Source organism: Gambusia affinis, linkage group LG22 (assembly GCF_019740435.1).
Source record: "Gambusia affinis linkage group LG22, SWU_Gaff_1.0, whole genome shotgun sequence".
Classification (NCBI taxonomy): Eukaryota; Metazoa; Chordata; class Actinopteri; order Cyprinodontiformes; family Poeciliidae; genus Gambusia; species Gambusia affinis.
Genome location: NC_057889.1, coordinates 23,466,706 through 23,489,208, shown reverse-complemented (window position 1 = coordinate 23,489,208; position 22,503 = coordinate 23,466,706). Strand labels below are relative to the sequence as shown.

General features: G+C 38.2%; 1 protein-coding gene across 1 annotated transcript; it reads right to left on the bottom strand.

Annotated features, from left to right (window-relative positions):
- Positions 1-1,731: 1,731 nt before the first annotated feature.
- On the bottom strand, positions 1,732-12,193 carry ndufaf4 (NADH:ubiquinone oxidoreductase complex assembly factor 4). The gene is made up of 3 exons (XM_044106360.1): positions 12,009-12,193; positions 11,805-11,896; positions 1,732-2,912 (listed from the first exon to the last, which is right to left on the bottom strand). The coding sequence occupies exons 1-3, from the start codon at positions 12,142-12,144 to the stop codon at positions 2,607-2,609; spliced, it is 534 nt and encodes a 177-aa protein (XP_043962295.1). The 5' UTR covers positions 12,145-12,193; the 3' UTR covers positions 1,732-2,606.
- Positions 12,194-22,503: the final 10,310 nt, after the last annotated feature.

Genomic DNA, 22,503 nt, shown 5'->3' with positions numbered 1-22,503 from the left:
TTATGGCAATGTTTTGTTGGTTTTCTTTGTCTTTATTGAAAATTCAAAGACAGGGTCAGCAGAAAATATAAGAAATAAAAAATAATAGTCACAAACTAACTGTGAGGAAAGTCAAACAAAATGTAAGAAATCCAAGACGACTTTCAAATCTTAAAGTAAGCTATTAACATATTGGCATAAAGATTGGACTTTGTGATGTTGGATGTTATAATGTTAAGCACTCTTAAATAAAATTTGTTCTCTTTAAAAAATGGAGGTGATTATTAGAAAGCCGTATTTGTGAATAAAAACTTAGCCAGAGGATTGAATAATTAATATATTTTAACTCGTTATCCCCTGTTAGACCAAATTTTATTAGAATAAAACCTAAAGATGCAATATATATCCACTTTTGAAAATCTTTCTAAAACTGAAAGAAGTTGCAACTGAAAAAATATGTATTGTCTGAAAATCTCAGTCACAAAATACACATGAATTGATTTATATGTTGAATTTCTTAAGTAGAAAGTAATTATAGGGAAAACTTTATTCAATTCATCTAAAATTGATGCACAAAGAATATGAGAACTCACATCTAGACATTTTTGTGGGAGTGGAATACAAAGGCATTTGGTTCTTATTTTCTTTAAAGATTTCATAATTTTAAAAATATTTTCTTCTCAGGCTAGAGGAAGAAAGTTGAATTCCTTGTGAATTTCTTGTAACATTGTTGGTCTATAAAGTCAAACATTCATAATTTATTTTAAAAAGGATATTTTAATTCCATTTGTCCTTTTATTTCTCAAAATGTAGCATCAGGCCTCTTTCTATTTGTTAGCACATCTGCTCCACTTTATATCTAACTTTGAAGCACATAAGAGACCTTTTTTTTCAAGAAACAACTCAAAATGTAATCATGTCTCTTAGTCAAACCGCAGGGAGACTTGCCTTTACGACTGTTAAATTCAATGTTATTACGTGTTGATAAGTAGTTTTTATCATGTTGGAAATATAATGTTCACAGAGCAAGTTGTCTGTCACAAAAAGAAAAGAAAAAAAACAAGTTTCAAGTGTGAAGTATTGAAATTTTTGCTTCACTCTACTGAGCATGTGCAATTAGATCAAACTTTGCTCTGTATTCAACAAGTCTTAGCAAAACATGTTTGAACAGTGTGGAGGTTCCTCCACAATTAACCCAGTGTTAGTATTTATTTAAACGTTTTCATACCATACATTTATAATTTCATTTGTTTGTGTGTTTATTGTTTTAGGTTGTTTACTATTATGGGTGCACACATTTAGTAAATACCTTTTGTTTATGGTAATTATTAACTATTTTGTTTTGCTGAGTTGAAGGACTGGCTGAGGGAGAAGACTGGTTGAAAGGCAAACCAGGAAGTGGAACAAACCATCAGGCTGCTGGACGCAGGGGACCTGATGTTAAAGAACTTTCCTCTTTCTAGTTATAGCATAAGTCCTTAAATATTTTGATGTTAGGTTTGATTTGTGTTTGTTATGGTGTTGTAGTTAAAATATGTTGGTTTAAATTAATCGTTTATGTTTATACATTGTTTGTCTTTGTCTCATCTCCCACCCCTTCTTGTGTGTGTGGGCTAGCCTTTGTGTTTAAATTCCCCTGTGTGTTCATTGTGGAAGGTCAGTTTTGGTTTGTTATCCTGAGTTAGGTATGCTTTAGTTGTTTTCTTTTGGGCCCATTTTTGTCATATTTTGGAATTTGATGTTCTTTTTTTTGAAGAAATAATAGGAAAATAAATAGAATTTATTCTTTTTATGCCTTTGTCCCTGTGGTTTACTGGACGGACCGTAACAAACAGCTAAACATCTAGCAATGATGCTGGAAAGCAAAAATACTGTACATTTAGAATCAATGTTTTTCTTGTAGTTGTCTATTTTAGCAGTCCAAGTGCCAAAACAGAGAACAGTCCCACCATTTTGGATGTCAAAGTTACTGTCCCAATTCTCAAATTTTTGAACACTAGTAATCTGCACACTTGAACACTTATGTTCCCTTTGATTGAGTACACACTTTATAGAGGGTAGTAGGAGAACTGAGAGTATTGGTGCAGTTCAACCACAGCAGCAGGGTGACCTGAACAGGAGGAGGCCCTAAACAACAAAAAGAAATAAATAAAATAAAATAATAGTTCTACTCATTCAATCATCAGCATAACTTTGGATCAATAACAATTTTTGTCATTTGGAAAATAATTCTACTTCTTTTGAGTTAAATTTAAAAGTAAATGCACAAACAGTACAAGGTACTTTGTCATTTATGATTCGTAAATAGAAATTAAAATCTGTAGATCTTCACTGTAAAACAAACAGACAAAAAAAATACACTTTGTTTTGTGCATCTCTACTTTGCACAACAGGGGAGCCCTGAACAACCAACTGGAGAAGAGATTGTCGTCTTCATGGACTTTTTTTTAAATCAGATCACTGTGAAAATATCTGGGGGTTTTTGTTTCATCTATTCATATTAAAAATGCTTTATTGTTCCATATAACATCACTTAAATCATGGGAAAGCTACATCCTTTCCCACTCTAACATTACAGAACATAAATAAGTGAGGTAAAAGCTTCTCCATTCCTCCTGACTCCATTCTTAGGAAGCCTTTATTTGCTTGGCAGTTCTACTCTTTGGAGGGATGACCTCAACCTTGAAAGGGACAAAGAATTCAACCACAGATTTTGTGTCTTTTAATTCCAGGCAATATTCCTGAGCAATCTTTTCCGCCGACCAGGTCCGGGGCTGGTGCTGGTGGCTGCCGAGAGCCGTGAGAGCTTCGGTAAGGGTCAGCTTCCCTTTAGGAACATCTGTGAGCTCAGGCAGGCTGAACACGCTTCCTGGTAAACTGACTCTGAGGGGCCTCCGGTCGGCTTCTTTACCTGCAGATGCATCCCCCGAAAACTGTGGAGAGATGACACAGCAGGCAGTTGGAAACAATTATTTTAGTATTTAAATAATCTATTGATTATTCTGACAATTAACCAAGTAATCAAATAAAACATTTGATAAAATACTGGTAACTACTCCCATAAAGTATTAATCAACATTGGCCCAAATTTACATTTGCATTTCTAACAATTAACTTTTCTGCAATTTAAAAAATGGAATTGCAACAATAATCTTAAATAAATCTCAATTTTTAAGTAACCTGGATAAAACGTATTAAAAAAATTTGAAATTATATTCAAAATAATACAATTACATGCATAAGAAGGTTTAACACATTAAAATCTATGATGTTAATTAATGCATTAAATGTCCCGACAATAATTTTTAGCAATAGTGGCATTGCGGTGCATAATTTTGATGTAGAAATAAAAAATTAATTTTTGTTTATGTTTTACAAATAACATAAAAAATGTGGTATACTTTGGCACTTCGCCCAACCAAATCAGATCTTAACAAAACTTATATTTATTACCGCTGTCCTTAGTTTACATAGCCAAAGGCCAAACAATTTAGCAGATTTCTTCTTAGCAACACATAGATTATTCAAATTGGATCATCTCTACAACAATTTGTCAAAAATTGTTGTAGATAAATTTTTGTCTACAACACAGATTTTGTGTGTAGACAATAGGCCTGTCGCGATAAATGATAAATCAATTAATCGTTTTAATTATTGGCTTTATCATCTCTTCCGGCCTTTTTCTCTTTCTGTTGATGACACTAAATGAATAAAGGCTCAACTCTGATGCTCTCCACTGACCCTCATTTCCTCAGTGTAATGTCCAGTTCACGCTACACCATCTTAGAGCTGTCGGCCGATTGTCGGCCCATTTTCAAAACCTGAGAGATCACACATTAGCCAACAGAAATCCTAGGTAGAACGGTTCAGGTTCGATCTGCCGTGTGCTGTCCAACAATAGGTACAAAATAATGGCTACAAGTCCAGTTAACTAATTTTAAAACCAGGCATTAATCAATGCTTTACTACAATCCAGGGCCGTGCAGAGACCGATGGAGGGGCAGGGGCTCAAATTTAAAAAAGGGGCACATTGAACAAAAACTCAGTACAACATAGCTGCAGCTGATCCAGAATGCTGCTGCTCGCGTTCTCACTAAAACCAGGAAGATAGAGCACATAACACCAGTTTTAAAGTCTCTCCACTGGCTCCCTGTAGCTCAAAGAATAGACTTTAAAATACTGTTGCTAGTTTATAAATCACTGAATGGTTTAGCACCACAATACATTAAAGATCTGCTGTTGTTATATCAACCTTCCAGACCCCTCAGGTCTTCTGGGGTTCTAATTGGATCCTACTATATTATTGCCATCATCCGGGGAAATGCAAAGCAAATATAATCTATATTTTCCCCAACAGGTATAAAGTTTCGGTTTCTGCTGCTGACAATACTGGAGGTCTGAGTTGATCTGAGATTGTGGCTGTTAAACAGACCAGAGGAGAGAAGGTCTCTGGTTATAAAGTTATGAAATAAGCAAATTTGCTGTCATTTTACCAGACTCAGATATACTAATGAGCTTTCAGGATCGGCAACATAAATTTCACCTAGATAGAAAACATTTCCTTAAATATCTCCAACTCAGAAACTTCATAAGAACAAATCAAAAATAATAATGAGTTGACAAAACCTGCCAAGTCAACTTTAGAAAAAATGTTAACAAAGGACAGTTTGAAGAAAGGCATCATATCAGAGTTTTATCACTCAATGATGTTACATACTTCTGAAGGATCCCATGATAGAAAAATACTTCTGCAGGAACAGTGATGTCATTAGCTCAAAGATCATGACATCACTTATGACATAGTGATGTCATAGTCAAAGACTTAGACTCTGTCAGAGTCCCTGTCAGGGTCATTGTGTTCCAAGAGTTCCAAGGTAAGACCACTTTCTCTAATTGCAGGCGTTAAGAGACTCATAGCGATTGCTAAGAAAATGAAGCGTTCAACGCAGGAATCAAAAACCAAGGCCAAGTCGGTTCAATTACCCAACAACGATCCCGAATCCCAGGAGAACCTCCAGGAAAATGAATCTGAAAAAGCCAGAGACGAAACACGGCCATCCATAGTGCCAGAGGAAAACCAAAGAGCATATTCAATATGCAGGGAGAGGCTTCTGAGTATTGAAAAAGATTTACGGATTCAGCTGGAGAATGTGTGTCAGCAGAAGAAGGAAAATAAAATACTGGAGGTTAAACATTTTAAACTTTCCAACAAATACAGAAGGATTACAACGAAACTTCAAGAAAGTACAACAAGAATTGAGGAACTAGAACGTCAGGTAAAATTCATGGAGCGAACTATTTCAGAGAAGACAAATTCTCTCATGTCTGAAACTTTACGGAGGCGTGAACTGGCTGAGAAAGTGGCAGGACTGAAGGTGTACAAAGATCGAGCGCTGGACGCAGAAAAACAGGTGAAAGAGCTTAAAGATGACAACCAAAGATTGAAAATAAAGCTAGACGCGTCTCAGGTAAAAGCAAACTCATTTAGAAAGGAAACAGAGGATCTTAAAGTTGAGCTTAAAAAGCAGGTGGAGCTTGTGAAAACTAAAGAGAACACAATTGGCAGTCTTAAGGTCGCATTGGATGCAAAACAAAAGAAAATCGATGCTCTAAAAGAAGAGATTCAGAGACAACGCAAAATTACACAAGAGATAGAGCTGGAGGCGAAAAGAACTCGCCAGAATGAAGAAACTTCAATAAAGCGGATGAAACACAAAGACGAAGAAAATTTGAGCCTACGAAAGGAAGTCACGTCATTATACAAGTCTTTGCATGATTTGGAGAGAAAGATGTCACAACAAGATCTGCAGTGCCACGTCCTCCAGGAGAAATCTGAACAAGCTCATACAGAAAGAGCAACCCTGCAGAGAAAAAATCAAAAACTGGAACTTTCTACAGCGAATCTTGACAAAGAGGTTGTTGAAACCCAGAAGCTCCTGGAAAAGTCCAAGGAAGAAAATCACTTTCTTAAGAAGCAAGTCGAACAGATTAAGGCAAAGCTGGCTGAAACGATTGAGAGCAGCAAGAAAAATCAGATGAGATTTGAAAAGGACCTCCTGCGTACACGGGAGGATTATAAGAAACTGAAAACGCAGAGAGAAGAAACTGTGACAACAAACAGAAGAGCCGCAGAAGTACTTCTCTGTAACAACAGAAAAATCGGAATACAGGCTGATATAATTCGCGAACAGGAATTCAAGATTGCAGAACTGACTAAGGAAGTTCTGCGACTCCATAAGAATGAGCAGAAATTTCAATTGGTTAAAGCAACTTATTCTAAGGTGCAACGGTTGGGGCTAAATAAAGAGAATGGAGATATTATACTTCTCCCAGACACCGACAAGAAAACGGAAGAACTCAAAACGTATCGCTCTGAGAACCGCAGATTGTCCACAAAACTGGAAGAGAAAGAGACAGAAATTAAGGATCTCAAGCTCGAGGAGGAGAGACTGCAGAATATGGTGAAACTTCTCCAATCTAAGTTAGACCATCTGCCGGAAGATACAATGTTTAAAGTGCATGAGAGTCAGACCACCATCAAAGCTCTCAGAAAACAGATAAAAGCACTAGAGGCAGAAGTAAGTACAAATGTAGCAAGAATAAAAATACAAGAAATCGAGATCAAGGAGTTGAAAAATAAGATTAAAGACATCTCTTGTTCAAAGACGGAAAAACTTCTGCCCGTTGTGTCAAAAATTAACAAACCAAAATCTGAGGACTCAGAGACAAAGACTACGGTGAAACCCCAAAATATTGTTTTTCTACCGTCTCTTCAAATCACGTCATATGGAAAGACAAAACGTTAAAAGGATGTGATTGTTTATGCTTGACTGCCTCTGGGCAATCACAATGACAGTGAGACCTGGAGGTGCGTGGTTGATAGGAACGCAGTTCGATGATCGACTTTCTGCAGTCGATCACTCGGGTGACGAGAGGTGTGGAGCTGTCCACTGACCACTACCTGGTGGTGAGTTGGCTCCGGTGGTGGGGGAGGAAACCGATCAGACCTGGCGGCCCAAACGTGTTGTGAGGGTCTGCTGGGAACATCCGGCAGAATCCCCTGTGAGGCGGAGCTTCAACTCCAATCTCCGGCAGAACTTTGAACATGTTCCGGGGGAGGAGGGGGACATGGAGTCTGAGTGACCATGTTCCGTGCCTCCATTGACCAGGCAGCCTATCAGAGCAGTGGCCCTAAGGTTGTCGGTGCCTGTCGCGGCGGCAACCCTCAAACTTGTTGGTGGAGACCTTCGGTGAGGGATGCCGACAGGCTGAAGGAGTCCTATCGGGCCTTTTTGGCCTGTGGGACTCTGGAAGCAGCTGATAGGTACCGGCGGGTGCAGCGTCATGTGGCCGAGATGGTTGCTGAAGGAAAAACTCAGAAGTGGGAGAAGTTTGGAGACACCATGGTGAAAGTCTTCCACAAGGCTTCGAGGCGATTCTGATCCACCATCCGGCGTCTCAGGAGGGAGAAGCTGTACAGCACCAACACTGTCTATAGTGGGGATGGTGTGCTGCTGACCTCGACTCGGGACGTTGTGGGACGGTGGGCAGAGTACTTCGAAGACCTCCTCAATCCCACCAACATACCTTCCATTGTGGAAGCTGAGCCTGGGGACTCTGGGTTGGGTTCTCCAATCTCATGGACGAGGTCGCCGAGGTGTTCCAAAGGCTTCTCGGTGGCTGGGCCGTGGGGGTGGATGAGATCCCCCCAGAGCTCCTTAAGGCTCTGGATGTTGTAGGGTTGTGTTGGCTAACGCGACTCTTCAATATCGCATGGACATCGGGGGCAGTTCCCCTGGATTGGCAGACTGGGATGGTGGTCTTGCTCTTCAAAAAGGGGGACCGGAGGGTGTGCTCCAATTATAGGGGGGTCACACTCTTAAGCCTCCCTGACAAAGTCTATTCAGGGGTCCTGGAGAGGAGGGTCCGTCGGATAGTCAAACCTTGGATTCAAGAAGAGCAGTGTGGTTTTTGTTGTCGTGGAACACTGGACCAGCTCTACACCCTCAGTATATACACAAACCTTTTCTGTGGACAAACTACAAAGCGTGAAATCTCACCTAAAATCACCTGGAATCTGACTATAGTCATTGTTATGTTATTTGGACCAGGAGGCATCAAACCCGATGTTCTTTCATGGCTTTAATATTTTATTGTTAAAAGGTAAACTGAACCACATTTGTCACATGTACTGCACAGCATGTGCTGTGTCACAATTGTGCTAGGTTTAGGTAAATTGTAGTCAAAAGGAAGGGGCTGCACAGTGGCGCAGTTTGTAGAGCTGTTGCCTTGCAAGAAGGTCCTGGGTTCGATTCCCGGCCTGGGGTCTTTCTGCATGTTCTCCCTGTGCATCGTGGGTTCTCTCCGGGTTCTCCTCCCACAGTCCAAAAACATGACTGTCAGGTTAATTGGTCTCTCTAAATTCTCCCTAGGTGTGAGTGTGTGTGTGAATGGTTGTGTGTCCTGTATGTCTCTGTGTTGCCCTGCAACAGACTGGCGACTAACATGGACTTGCACCATTCAGCAAGATAAAATGAGTGTATAAGCTAAAATTAGACAAAATGCTAATGTAATCCTAAATGCTGTCAGTAGCAGGTGGGGCATTATCAGCATGTTGTCTGTAATTGACCTACTTCATTCAGTACATTAAGCATTGCTAATGAATAAGATAAATAGCTAATAGTTTATTTAAGGTAAAAGGCTAATGCTAATGAAGTGCCTTGCTGTTCATAAATGGATGTGAAACTTTACGCGAATGTAAATAGTACTTTTCGTCAGTTTTTGTTTAAAGATGTAAACAAAAACTGCATCATCACAGCATCGAATGACGCTTTAATGTCATGCATCGAAGCTCATGACATGGATCTATGGGGCTATTTCATTCTCACTAAAAGAGAAAACAGTTGGATTAACAGATTAACTCCAAACAGTTTGATTATTTTAAGGTGATCAAGGTGTGTATACAATCACATCTACATAAGCATGCGCTGTGTCACAATTATGCTAAGTGTAGGTAAATTGTAGTCAAACGGAAGGGGCTTCAGAGTGGTGCAGTTGGTAGAGCTGTTGCCTTGCAGCAAGAAGGTCCTGGGTTCGATTCCTGGCCCGGGGTCTTTCTGCGTGGAGTTTGCATGTTCTCTCCCTGTGCATGCATGGGTTCTCTCCGGGTTCCTCCCACAGTCCAAAAACATGACTGTCAGGTTAATTGGTCTCTAAATTCTCTCTAGCTATGAGTGTGTGTGTGTGTGTGTGAATCAGTGACGTGCGGTCAGGGGAGGCAGGTGAGGCAGTGCCTCACCAGCCATCATGGAAAGAAAGAAAATATATAATCATAAAGTAATTTAAATTGTTATATTCATCCGGTGGATTGTACTAAAAAATATTTATTTTTCATGTAGCTTCACCAATTTCGATTTTTATTTGTTCAAAATCGCTGAATTTTCTTATTTTCCCATTCAAATGCTTGGAAGCGATGCCGGTGAGGCAGCAGCGAGCTCTGCCTCACCTTGGATTGCGCAACCCCTGGCTCTGCGCTGGCTGCTAAGCGGAGAGAGCATGTTGCTGCTGGCGTCAATAAAATGGTTTAAACAAATTTAATATGTGAACTTATTTCCAATAATTTAGCTTATGTATATAATGTACAGTGCTTTTTGTCACCAACTGTGTTTGTGTAACGTGTTTCGTGTAATGAGCGATTATAAACGGCAGAGAACAGGTTCGAGGTGAGGCAGGCAGTTCTCTTGCCTCATGGCAGGGGGCGCTCAAGATCCCAGACGTTCGTCTTGTTCACTCCTCAACTGCCGAGTAAGTGACAGCGAGCTAGGCTAAACGATTCGGGAAGCAAGTCAAGTGCAGCGATAGATTATAATAGAGATAGTGATTTTTTTTCCTCTCGCTTATCCCGACTTTCGACATGGATGACTACATTACAACACTAAAAAAGTTTTCTCAAGTGGACTTTCAATCGAAGCAGGAGATAATATGTGTGTTTTGTGAGCTACAGTTTGTATGTGTAAGGGTGCAGAAGTGAAACATAACCTGTAAACTGCTGTCAATCTATGCATCTATTTGCAAATCTGATTCTGATGACGTCAGTGCCTCACCAGCTATGAACCTCACCGCACGTCACTGGTGTGAATGGTTGTGTGTCCTGTATGTCTCTGTGTTGCCCTGCGACAGAGTGGCGACTAACATGGACTTGCACCATTCAGCATGATAAAATGAGTGTATAAGCTAAAATTAGACAAAATGTTAATGTAATCCTAAATGCTGTCAGTAGCAGGTGGGGCATCACTAGCATGTTGTCTGTAATTGAGCTACTTCATTCAGTACACTAAGCATGGCTAATAAATAAGATAAATAGCTAATAGCTTATTTAAGGTAAAAGGCTAATGCTAAGTTCCCTAAACTGAGAGAAAAAGATAATGCAGGCTAATATTGCATTGGCTGTGGCGGTGCACTTGCCTGATGGGGATGTTAAGGCTTTTATTTTGGGTTCGATCCCTGGCCTGGGGAAATGAATCATTTCAGTATGAAATGATTCATACTAAAAGTCCTGACTGAATGAAAATCATTATAACCTATTTATGTCACGTTAACGAAGAACAGCTGAAAAGTTACCGGGTTCATCAACTGGTAGCAATTTGGCTCCAACTCCTCCCCTCCTCATTTCTATATTCTTTACACCAAATGTTTTATAAACACACCACACACTACAGGATGATCGGTTAGAAAATCACAAGCAACTATCTTAAGGGGAAAATGTAGGTGTGAACTATTGCATCAGGTAGTCGATGTTCCATCTTCTCTATTTAAATCTAATCATTACTGAAGGGCAATATGGTTTATTTATTTACACTTTGGTGTTTTTATTCAAGTACATTTTTGTTAATGGAGACTGAGAATCCATTTTATTTTTGGTTGTTTTGTTTATTTTATCAGTTCCAGTGTTAAATGTTCTTTTGAAAATAAAGTGCATCTATCTTTGGCAGGAAATCACATGAATTATTATGTCATTTCCATTAAATCAGTGTACAAAGGTCTTCAAACAATACTATCGTTTATAGCAATAATTTTTGAGACAATTAATTGCTCAGCAAATCGTGACAGGCCTAGTAGACAACAAAATCTACACACAAATTTTTTGTGCGCCTAGTTAAAATGACGCTTTAACTAGGCCATTTTATTAGAAGCACATGATTTGATCTGAGCCCTTTCACTGATGCTTTGAGTGGATGTTCAGGATCATTGTTCTGCTGGAGGGTGGGTTCCCATTCTCAAACCCTCCAATAGGTTGTTTTCTGAGACTTCTCTAGAGTGCATCTGCATTCTTCTTCCCTTCACTGAGCTTGCAGAATAACAGCACCCCAAAGCATGATACTGCCATCACCATGCAGTAATGATGCTTTGCTCAACATGATGTGCAGTGTTAGATTTCTGTCACACATAGCTCTATGCATGCAGGTCAAGCTGAATTAGTCCTGACCCAGGTGGACTCCATTTATTAATCACATGACTTCTGAAGTGTATTTGTTACACTGGATTTTAATTAGCGGTATCAGGGTAAAAAGGGCTTCATAAGTAGATATACGCTTCACTTTTAGGATTTTAACGTCTAAAATATATTAGAATCATCCGAGTTTTTTGTTTAATAAACAGACATGCTCAAGTTTGTGTTGGTCCATCAACTACAACACCAATAAAATACATTCAGTCAAGTCCTGTCCTTCCTGGTCTAACTGAGGACAGAACTGAATATTCTAAGGTCCTGCTGTCATTCAGTAGAGACAGGGACAGAGATAGAGACAGATAGGACTCAGTCTGACCTCTGGAGCTGCTGTTGGATCCGTGGACTCTACATACACAGCCCTGAGATGTTCCAACAACGACTCGTTCTTCTTCATCACCAACTCCTCGACTATAACACACAGAACAAACCAGTTACCACACATAACCCGAGGCAAGTTCTAGAAAACCGAGCCCACAGTGCGTATGACCCTTGAGGTTACACAAGCAGCTCAGCCTCTCACCCTCAGAGCTAACGGCGGACGGCGTCGCTGTGGTCGCGTGCCGGGGTGCTGACCTCGGCTTCTTTTTGGAGATCTCTCGCAGCGCGCGGTCCTCCACGTTAAAGTTTCGGAAAATCCGCGCGAGTCGAGCGCCCATGCTGGATGTTTTCCCAAAACCCACTATTGCTTCTTCTTCTTCTTCTTGAAATTTATTGGCGGTTGGCAAGAAACATTTAGTGAGCATTACCGCCACCAACCGGTAAGAAGTGTGGACCACATGAAATAAAAACAAAACAAATAACAAAAAAACTATTTCCGATTATACAACTTACAGTGTTTTAAAAAATCAAATATAGCCTTATATCATATGCTTCCTGAATCCTTTTGCAGTAAATCAACAATATCAAAATTCATTTTTATATTACTAAGGTTCCTAATTAACTTGTTTCTCTGAATCCAGTAATTCCTACAATGCAAAAATAACATGGTCTACAGTCACATTTCCCTGTCTGATGTTTCCCTATCAAAAATAATGAGCTATTCTGACATTACAATCAGTGTGTCCGATTGTAAGTCATGAAATAGTTATTTTTTGTTCTGGAAAAAAATTATTGCCAAACACTGTCAGGTGAAATCACTCAATCAGGTTTATTTGCATATTGTGCACAATATAGAGAGCTTGTAAGACAGTCAATAATGAAGAAGTTCCGAATGAAAAAGCTCCCTCAGGCAGAGTCAACACATACAGTAGGTTTTATACCAGGGATACTGGATCCAAAACATGGGAGAGACAGTCTGGTTCCCATCCAGCTGTAGGAAAACAACTTCCAGCCGTGTGTGTGTGTAACCCAAACAGGTTCTTTTGGTGAAAGTTCACAAGCATTTAATAAAATATGATCAGCAGATGTTAACTTGTAATCATTTTCCACCACAATTTCCCCCTTTTTAATGATAAGAAAAGATGTAATATTTACTATTAATCGCACATCAAATTTTCTCCCATTCCCACTAATTATATAAAAGGAAATTTCAAAAGTTTTTATGGTGAGAAGTGAAAAATTATTCCATACATTTTAAGACATTACATATTCATTCAGTCCTTAAAACATTATTCTGCTAGATCTAACAAAACCATATATGCAAGATACAAAAACCTGCCGGCATTCATTCGTTCATCCCTTTATTGTCACTTCTGTTAGGTAGGAAAAGTTATCCTGCAACCTCTCTTTGCTGGAAAGACGGTCTTCTATATCTTTTGTCATCTTTAAGAAAACCTTAAAAGGAGAAATGCTGTATTTGGAATAAATACCTCATTTAATTCTAAATTCTTCCCTGCAAAATAAGTGCATGCATTTCAATCTTTAGACCTCCCTAACACTTGATATTCATGAATTATTACATTTTATGTTACTTATGTTAATGAAAATGTAGGTCTTATACTTGGGTTAATTATTTCAATCCTAAATTAAAATTTAAAGTTAAGGTAATACTAAGTCATCCTCTTATGAAAATCTAATTCAAATTTAATACAATCGCATCCTCTTTGATTTTAACATAACCCGTGTTATAATCAGCAAGTAAAATCTTAATGTTGCCCCATTTGATTCTAATGCACCCACTTCAAAATAAAACAAATCAATTTCAAATGTAACATCATCCTCTTTGATTCTAAATAAATCCAAATTATAAACAACCAAGCAACATCTGATTTCATTCTCTTTGGACAAAATTAAATATATAAAAATCCATGTAATTTCTGAAGTTTTATTTCTCTTTTTGAGTGCATATTTAAAGATAAACACGCAGGAGGGGGATATATTTTTGTGTAAATCAGATATTTTTGTTTTAAGTAAAAGATGGTATTAAGAAAGTCATTGTAAGTATAATTATGAAATAATGCATAAATTCAAAAAGCATTCATTGGTCATTTAATTTCTTCAAGTTGGTAGCTCAGCATTAAAAGTTAGAAATGTCTTAGATTGAGTTTTAATCTTTATGGAGTTAACTGAAATTTTGTCAAATCAGATTTTTATGCTACTTTAGTAAAAATCTCAACATGTATGTTAACCCCTTCACTTTTGATTTTATGCACATTTTCCTTTCAGTGTTGCAGCCTGACGTTGCATATTAAGACATTTAGTTCATTTATCTAATCTAAACCTTAAGTTCTTATTTTAATGTGGTAACAGAGAACATAAATTAGTGGATTTCTGATGCTTAGCTTGTAATTAACCAAGTCTAAACTTTTAAACTTATCACTTTTAATTTTACACATATTTGAGTTCTTTTAAGTTGACTTTTCTTATGGTTAAGAAAATGAATTTCTAAACTTGTAAACTTTCTTTGGAGTCAAACAACTAAGAACTATCATAATTAAGTTACCCAATTTCAGGTGGTTTCTAGAAAACCCCGTTAAAGCTTATATTGGTGCAATAAAGGTTTTGATAAGTGTCCATTCAAAAACCCAACAAGGAAGCATAGATTTTCCCACCTGGAAAGTAAAGTGTTTAGAAGCAGGAACACTGATTACAGTCGATCTGCTCAGGAGGATTTGTTGCCTCCTCTCAGAAACGTGTTGGTACAAATCTTCACTCTCTGCTTCAGCCTCTCGCCAGTGGACCAGCAATAGTTCTAAGTGGAAAGCCCTTCAGAAACATTTAAACTAGATGTTATTCTGGATGTGGTCCTCTTTGGTGTCTGAAGTTGTAGTACTTGATACTTGGTAGATTGAAGTTTTGCTACTCATTCTGTTGTTTCAGATTTAGAGTTGTGATCTAGACGGACATTACAGAGAGGTTCTGGTACTACCTTGCAGTGGCTGGAGTGGATTCAGGTTGTTCCTTCCTGAACTTGCAGGTGTGTTGGTCATGAGTTGCAGCTGGAATGGCGTCTGGAACGGCCTCTGCCAGCTTAAGGAAGAGATTGCGTGATGGAACCACCTAGACCCATTCTTCTTGAATTGGGTAGGATATCCTTTTTAAACTGCAAACATCTTTGCGGAATCCAACAAATCAGCTTTGTTGTTGCTCTGCCTCTTCATCCTCTAAGTGGGGCCTTTATTTACGATAAAGGTCTCTAAGATACTCTAAAGTTTGGTTCCCTCAATTTAGAAAACCAAAACTTCAGTAAACACCTTCCTTATTTACAGATAAGGACTTTCACTAGGACTCATCCTAGAAACCAGTGGTTCCACTTCCTCTATAAAGATTTTTCCTCAGTGTTTCCAAGCAAAACAACAAATCTTTATGAGTGTCTTTTCCTCTCTGACAGACACCCCAAGTAGATATCTTCAAGGAAAATCTTATTCTCTTATTTTTAAAATATATTTATTTTCATTTACATTTTTCTTCTTCTCTTTTTCTCCTTTATCTATTTTAATAACCCGTCAATCTCTATTTCCCTGGTTGAAAGATTTATTAGATCCTGTGCTATTTTGGATTTTATAATTTAGAATTTATAAAATGAATTTATTAGCCTGATTAAGTATATCATCAGAAAACAGTGGATTGATTTTGATGATCCCAGCGCTGGAGCCGTGGAGCCGACCAGCAGCCCTCTTCTCTTTAAATCCTAAGCGAGGTTTGAGGCTGGAGCCTAGTGTCCAGGTCGGCGCCTTGCTCGTCAACATCCTCGAACGTCCAGTCGAGGCATCCGGGTCATGGCACCAAATTATTGTGGAAAAAAAAATTATTTCCAAGCACTGTCAGGTGAAATCACTGTCAGGTTTATTTGCATATTGTGCACAATATAGAGAGCTTGTAAGACAGTCAATAATGAAGAAGTTCCAAATGAAAAAGCTCCCTCAGGCAGAGTCAACACATACAGTAGGTTTTATACCAGGGATACTGGATCCAAAACATGGGAGAGACAGTCTGGTTCCCATCCAGCTGTAGGAAAACAACGTCCAGCCGTGTGTGTGTGTAACCCAAACAGGTTCTTTTGGTGAAAGTTCACAAGCATTTAATAAAACATGATCAGCAGATGTTAACTTGTAATCATTCTCCACTACACTTTTCTCTCCTGTTTCATTCTGTTCTTCTCATTTGTCCAATTCTCTTTTGGACTTTATTAAACCACTGTCCTTTCCTTTCTTCAACCCATAACTTTTGCCACTTTTCTTTCATTTTTGTCTTTAATTATACCCTTTATTTCTATTAAGCTAAAACCAACGTTAATGTCTATCTTGACCTGATCGGCACGCTCCTTAGCCATCATATCTGCAATTTCATTTCCCTTAACCTCATGATGTGCTGGAACCCAAACAAAATTTACTGTTAGTCCCATCATATTGATTCTATAAAGTGTTGTGTTTCAATCAATATATCTGGTCTACTGTCTGATTGATTATTTTGCAAACTGACTAATGAAGTACTAGAATCTGAGGAAATTATTGATTTTAATGGTCTGACGAACTGCTAAAAATAAAGTAAGCATTTCTCCTGTATCCACTGAAACTCCATCACTAATCCTTTTTCCTACTTTAATTTGAAACTGTGGCACAATAAATGATATCCCTACCCTATTAGTTGTATTTTTGATGCATCTTGGTATTTGTAATTATAATACTGATTTAAGTATTCATGTACTATATATTTATTCATAATGAGAAATTTATCTTTGTTCTTTTTTTCTAATAATGAAAAATGTGCTTCCTCACCAGGAAGTATCCAAGGTGGTACTGCAGGTACTGTCTGATATATATCTAATTGATTTAAATTAATTTCATTATCTTTAGAATTTATTGTCCTTGCAAAGCTAAAGAGCTTTGCAAAGGAAAACAGACAATTAAACAATTGTCTGTTTTCTTTTTCCCATCCAGTTTAAGCTCCTCTAATGTTGGATGATCATTTCTTTGTCCCTGTAAATTTGACCAGCAGTTTAAAGATATTTGATCCATTCTAACTTTAAGAGGCATTTCTTCCATTTCAACCAGTAATGCTGCTGTTGAAGATGTTTTAAAAGAACCAGTACATTTTCTTAAAGCCTGATATTGGATAATATTTAACTTATGAAGGTTTGTATCTGCTGCTGAGTTATAAACTATACATCCATAATCCAAGACTGACCTAATTAATCCAGTATAAATTGCTTTTAATGAATTTCTATCAGCTCCCCACTCCATTCCAACAAAACACCTCATGTCGCAACACATCTTTCAACATTTATTGATTATTTTCTTAATGTGAACACCCCATATCATTCTTTCATCAAATCACATCCTAAGAAATTTAAATTGTATAACTCTTTCCAAATCCTAACCATATAACTTCAAATTATTTTTTTCCTCTTTTCCTTGTAAAAAACATTATTTTAGTTTTCTCTACAGAGAGTTTAAAACCCCATTTACATGTCAATTTTTCTACAACTGAAATTGCTGCTTGAAGCTTCTTTACACTAAATTCTAAATTTCCTCCTCTTTCCCACATTGTTCCATCATCAGCTAAAAGTGAGAATCCCATTCCACCCTCTACTTCCTGAAACATATCATTAACTACCACTGACAATAAGAATGGACTTACTATACTTCCCTGTAATGTCCCATTTTCTAAATTCAAACTTTCAGAAGAATCCTTCCTTATCCTCTCTTGTATTTTTCTTTGTTCTAGAAGTTTTTTAATCCATCTAGACATATGCCCATTAAAGTCCCCACATCAAATAACTTTACTCTCTAAAAATACCCCAAATTCCTCCATTAAATTTATTGAAAGTCTTTTACATGGGTTATAGAAATTGATTATTTTAAATTGCCCATTTACTGTCCAAATTTCAATAATTCTATATTCTCATTCTCTTCCTTTAGCCAACAGTCCAAATTGAATTCCCTGTTTTATGACTGTTATACACCCTCCTCCAGATCCTCCCTCTCTGTCTCTTCCAATGCTTTCATATCCTTTTATAACAGAATCGAGATTTGGTTTAAGCAACGTTTCCTGAATACATATAATATCTAGATCTTCTTCAAACTCTTTAATAAACCCTCCTGTCCATTTGCAATAAGGCTTCTAGTGTTCCATTGTAAGATGATCAGTTTTTTGTCTACTTGTCCTCCTGCCTTCCCTTTTGCCCCTAGTCTCTTATGTGTTCCCAAGATATATCCTTCATACCAAAAAAATCAATTAGTTTGACTTTTTTCTGTGTTGTGCTTTACTTGATCTGTACAATGAATTACATACACAATGAACAACATAACCTTTTGAACTGTTAACACAGTTTCAGTTCCACTATATGTATGGTTCAAACAGAATATGTATCTTAAAATGCATTGATATGTATAGTGGAAGCAGCTTAGCGCTGCTGACATTAGTTTCAGTGAGGTGCTTGCAGACACTAACATCTAGCGCCTTCCTGAGACTTTGTTTATGAAGACCCTTTTTTGAACGGTCTTTTGACCCAAATGGCTTTATTTTAATTATGTCATTTTACCTTACCAGTAAAAGAACATACTGGTAAGGTAAGTTGTCTTTGTTAGTTTAATAGCCTTTTAACATGTTTTGTGATTATTTTGTATTTTATGTCTTTGAATGTTTTGGTTGTTTTTCCCTGTAAATCACTTTATGCAGCTTGTGCTGTTGTCTATACCAAACAGGAAACTACCTTTAACCCTTGGGGGAACAGCCAATCAGTGTCAAGAAAAACAAATGGTGCTCCTGGATTGCCTGATTTACAAGCACCAGCCAATAGTGTATGAAGTAATTTTGCATATGGGTATTTCAGCTTATAAAGCTGCATTTTAGTTTGGATATTTTAGATATGCTCCAAATATTTTTACTCAAATAATTGGGAGTTATGGTCTAAAGGAAAATCCGTAAATAGTTGAATCTGCGAAAAGAGAACTGTGAATATTTTGTGTGTCCATTGCAGTCAAGTCAATTAATGTGCCTTACCACTTTGAATGAATTAATTAAATGAAAAATTACATTCAGAGACCTTTACAGTATCCAGAGAATTATTTGAGACAAGGTTTCCGCATGGTAGTTAATTCAATGAGCTCAAATTAAGACCAGTAAAAAGTAGTAAGAAGTAACTAAAGGTAGTAAATTTTTTATCGTCCCTTCAAAATATTTTTAATTTTCCATTGATGCTCACTTATTGTTTTAAGTTTATTTAACTAAAATCTGTATTAAAAAAATTATAACTACCGTACTGGCATGACCTGAGGTGTCACTGATAGACTCCAAGCTGCTGTGCGCATGCGTTGTGTTGGAACCAATACTAGCTAGTCATTTTGTGCTTCACCAGTGGCGATTCTAGCCAATCCTATTCAGAGGTGCTGTATCTCAGCACCCCTGAATATGATTGTCATCCACCCTATAAAATACGGAGTCGTGCCATATTTGACCGTTAAATGTGCGTCCCGTATTGAACCGATACATAACTGTCCGAAAGACATGCCTATAATACAAACAGCAACACTAAGTTCAATAATAATGGCCAAAATAAAACACAGGAAATATTAAAGTCATCTGTTGTGGCGGGAGCTAAAGCTAAAGGACCCCAGAACGCTACGGACCAACGCTGCCGTCACGGTTGCCTAGAGACGGACACTACGCAGCCGCGGTGAGCTGACATCAACCCGCGTCATTTTAAAACGTCCTCGACCCGATTCCATGTTCTTAGAAGCAAAAACGCTTTTAAAAATACAGACGTGAGTGAAAAGACTCGCATTACAAGCTGAACAATTTCAGTTACGAGGGATACCGTGTACATCGAAAGAGAAAAAAAATGTGTCCATTATGGCACACGGTGCTAGACACAATGGCTCAGGAGAGGAACACTGCAGACCCGTCAGAACCTTAAGAACCAGACATCAGCGTCTCTTCATCCTCAATCATCTCCTGAGGCTGATATGGTACAGAATATTTGGCTATGATTGACTGAGTTTCTTATTGTGATTTTAGTTGACTATTATGGTTTGATTATTTGCTTAGGATGTTGAGTTTGGATGATATTTAATAAATAATAGCATTAGCCAAAAATAAGTGGTCATTTAAAGCAGTGGTCCCCAACCTTTTTAGTACACCGGACCGGACCCGGACCCGGACCGGACCGGACCGGAGGGGGTGGCGGCGGCGGCATGTAAGGATCGTGAGACAAATGCCGTTGTTTCTTACGAGGGGGGAGGGGGTTCATTGTTCATGAACTGTGAACTGAAATAGTAAAACCCTGACTCATAATGTCTACTTTTCCATAGACGGACAAACATTCTTGTTCAAAGAAGAAAGGTCAACAGCTGCATAACATTCAGATAAAAGGGTTAAGCAATTTCTAAGTATAATTTTCAAATAAAGTTCAGGTTAATGACTCATTTTCTCTAGTCATTAACCCAAACTCCTACCTTCTACCAGATATTGGCTGGCATGATGTAGTCTTGAGGTTTTGTTTCAAACTGATGAAATAAGCTAATTTGCTCCCATGTTACTAATTAAGCCATTATAATATCTATTTAACCTCTAGAACAACCTGGATGCAGAATGATTTATAGATCCTAAAAGCTCAAAGGGGTTTGATGTTAGCAACTCTGAGACCTAGAATTATAAGACTGGAATGTCAACGCAAAGAAAACTCAGTAGCTGCTGGTAGGGGCCATTCAGAGGCCTCCAGACACTCAGGGGCCCCTAGAAATTGTAAGACAGGCCATAGATCTAAACTTGTAGCATCATTTATAGAGAATGACAATGTTACTAAATTTTATTTAATGCATTCAGCTGAGAAAAATAAATAGTACATTTAGGATTTAACTAGGACATTTACTTTGTAGAAGTTTAAAGAATCATCTTGATAGTTTGATTGTTGTTACCATGGCTACAATATGGTGTAATCTTTGTCTTTGAATTAGGTTTGTTCACAAATACATCACAGCAAATAACCAATAATCAGTGATTGATTTTAAACTGGGCCAATAAACCTGGTCTCCCTCTCACAGATTCACCTTATTAATATTTAAACATGTTAGTGATGCTGAGGTTCTTAGTAGGACGGTTCCGGAGGGAGGGGGGTTCTGTCCAAGGCCCCATATTACCTTGAGCCGGCCCTGCATGAGAGCTGTTGCCTTGCAGCAAGAAGGTCCTGGGTTCGATTCCCGGCCCAGGGTCTTTCTGCATGGAGTTTGCATGTTCTCCCTGTGCATGGTGGGTTCTCTCTGGGTTCTCCGGCTTCCTCCCACAGTCCAAAAACATGACTGTCAGGTTAATTGGGGTCTCTAAATTCTCCCTAGGTGTGAGTGTGTGTGTGAATGGTTGTTTGTCTTGTGTGTCTCTGTGTTGCCCTGCGACAGACTGGTGACCTGTCCAGGGTGACCCCGCCTCTCACCCGGGACGCAGCTGGAGAGCAACCAGCAACCCTCTCGACCCCATTAGGGACAAAGGGTGTATAGAAAATGGATGGATGGATGGGCTCTGCATGCATCACGGATAAAAAGGGCAGGGGCTCAAGCCCCCCCCCCTCCCTAACGATGATCTGACAGAGTTGGTGTATTTTGAATTGTGAATTTTGCTGCTCATGGACATTTGTTTATTTAAACTTTACAATGATCTGTGAACCTTGTTATCAAGTTGTCTAGTGTTGACAAATAGTAGCAAACTAATAATCTATTGAGAATAAAACATTGGCTTGTGAAATTGAAATGTCATTGCATTTTACAGATATTAAAAAAAAAAACATATATCCTAAGTTTTTTGGATTTAAGATAAGCACGAAAAATAGTGCTTTCTGTTTTACATATATGAGGTTTTGGTCAAGATAAAGTCACAGTTAGACTTTCAAGTAAGTTGGGTAAATTTTTGTCTTACATCTTAAATGGGTCAGTGCACCGATTGCAGCTTTTTCGCAGATCATAGATTATCAATCTATAAAACGTTTGACCTGCCGATTTTGATTTTAGCTAGTGCCATTTTTTGATTGAAATGTCTATCAAAAAGCTAAATATAGGAAGAAAGTCTCTGAGTTGGTGACAGTGGACCTTGCAGACATGACCTGGTAGGCCGGTCTATCAGTCAAACCTCTCACTGAAGAGCAGAAGAGGAAAGTGGGCAATTTTTAGTCCTTTGCTGAAGTAGAAAAGATCAGACAATGAGATTGGCTTCACGTAAATATCGAGCGATCACCGATCTCCCAAAATTGAGGAAATCTGTGCGAAATTGGCTCGATTTTTATTGGTAGTAAAAATATTGTAAAGGTAGTAAAAAGTAGTAAATTCAACTCTGGGATTCCTGTATGAATCCTCTGAGAGGACCCAAAAATGTAAAAAGAATTTTTTCAGCCTTTTCCATCCAGTGTCATTATGTAGTTACACAACTACTGGAAGACTCATTTGCAAAACATACAACGTAGTCTTGATTTCACTCATTTGGTGTAAGGTTAAAACCAAAGCAGAAATTACAGCCACCTGAATTTAACCAAATTGTAGTTTTGCTAAAAATACAACTGAAGTTTAAATGCATGCAGCCCTGGAGGACAATGGACCTTACCAAGCTCCGCCCACAACCGACCCACGTGACCGCAAGTCTCACAAGCAAAG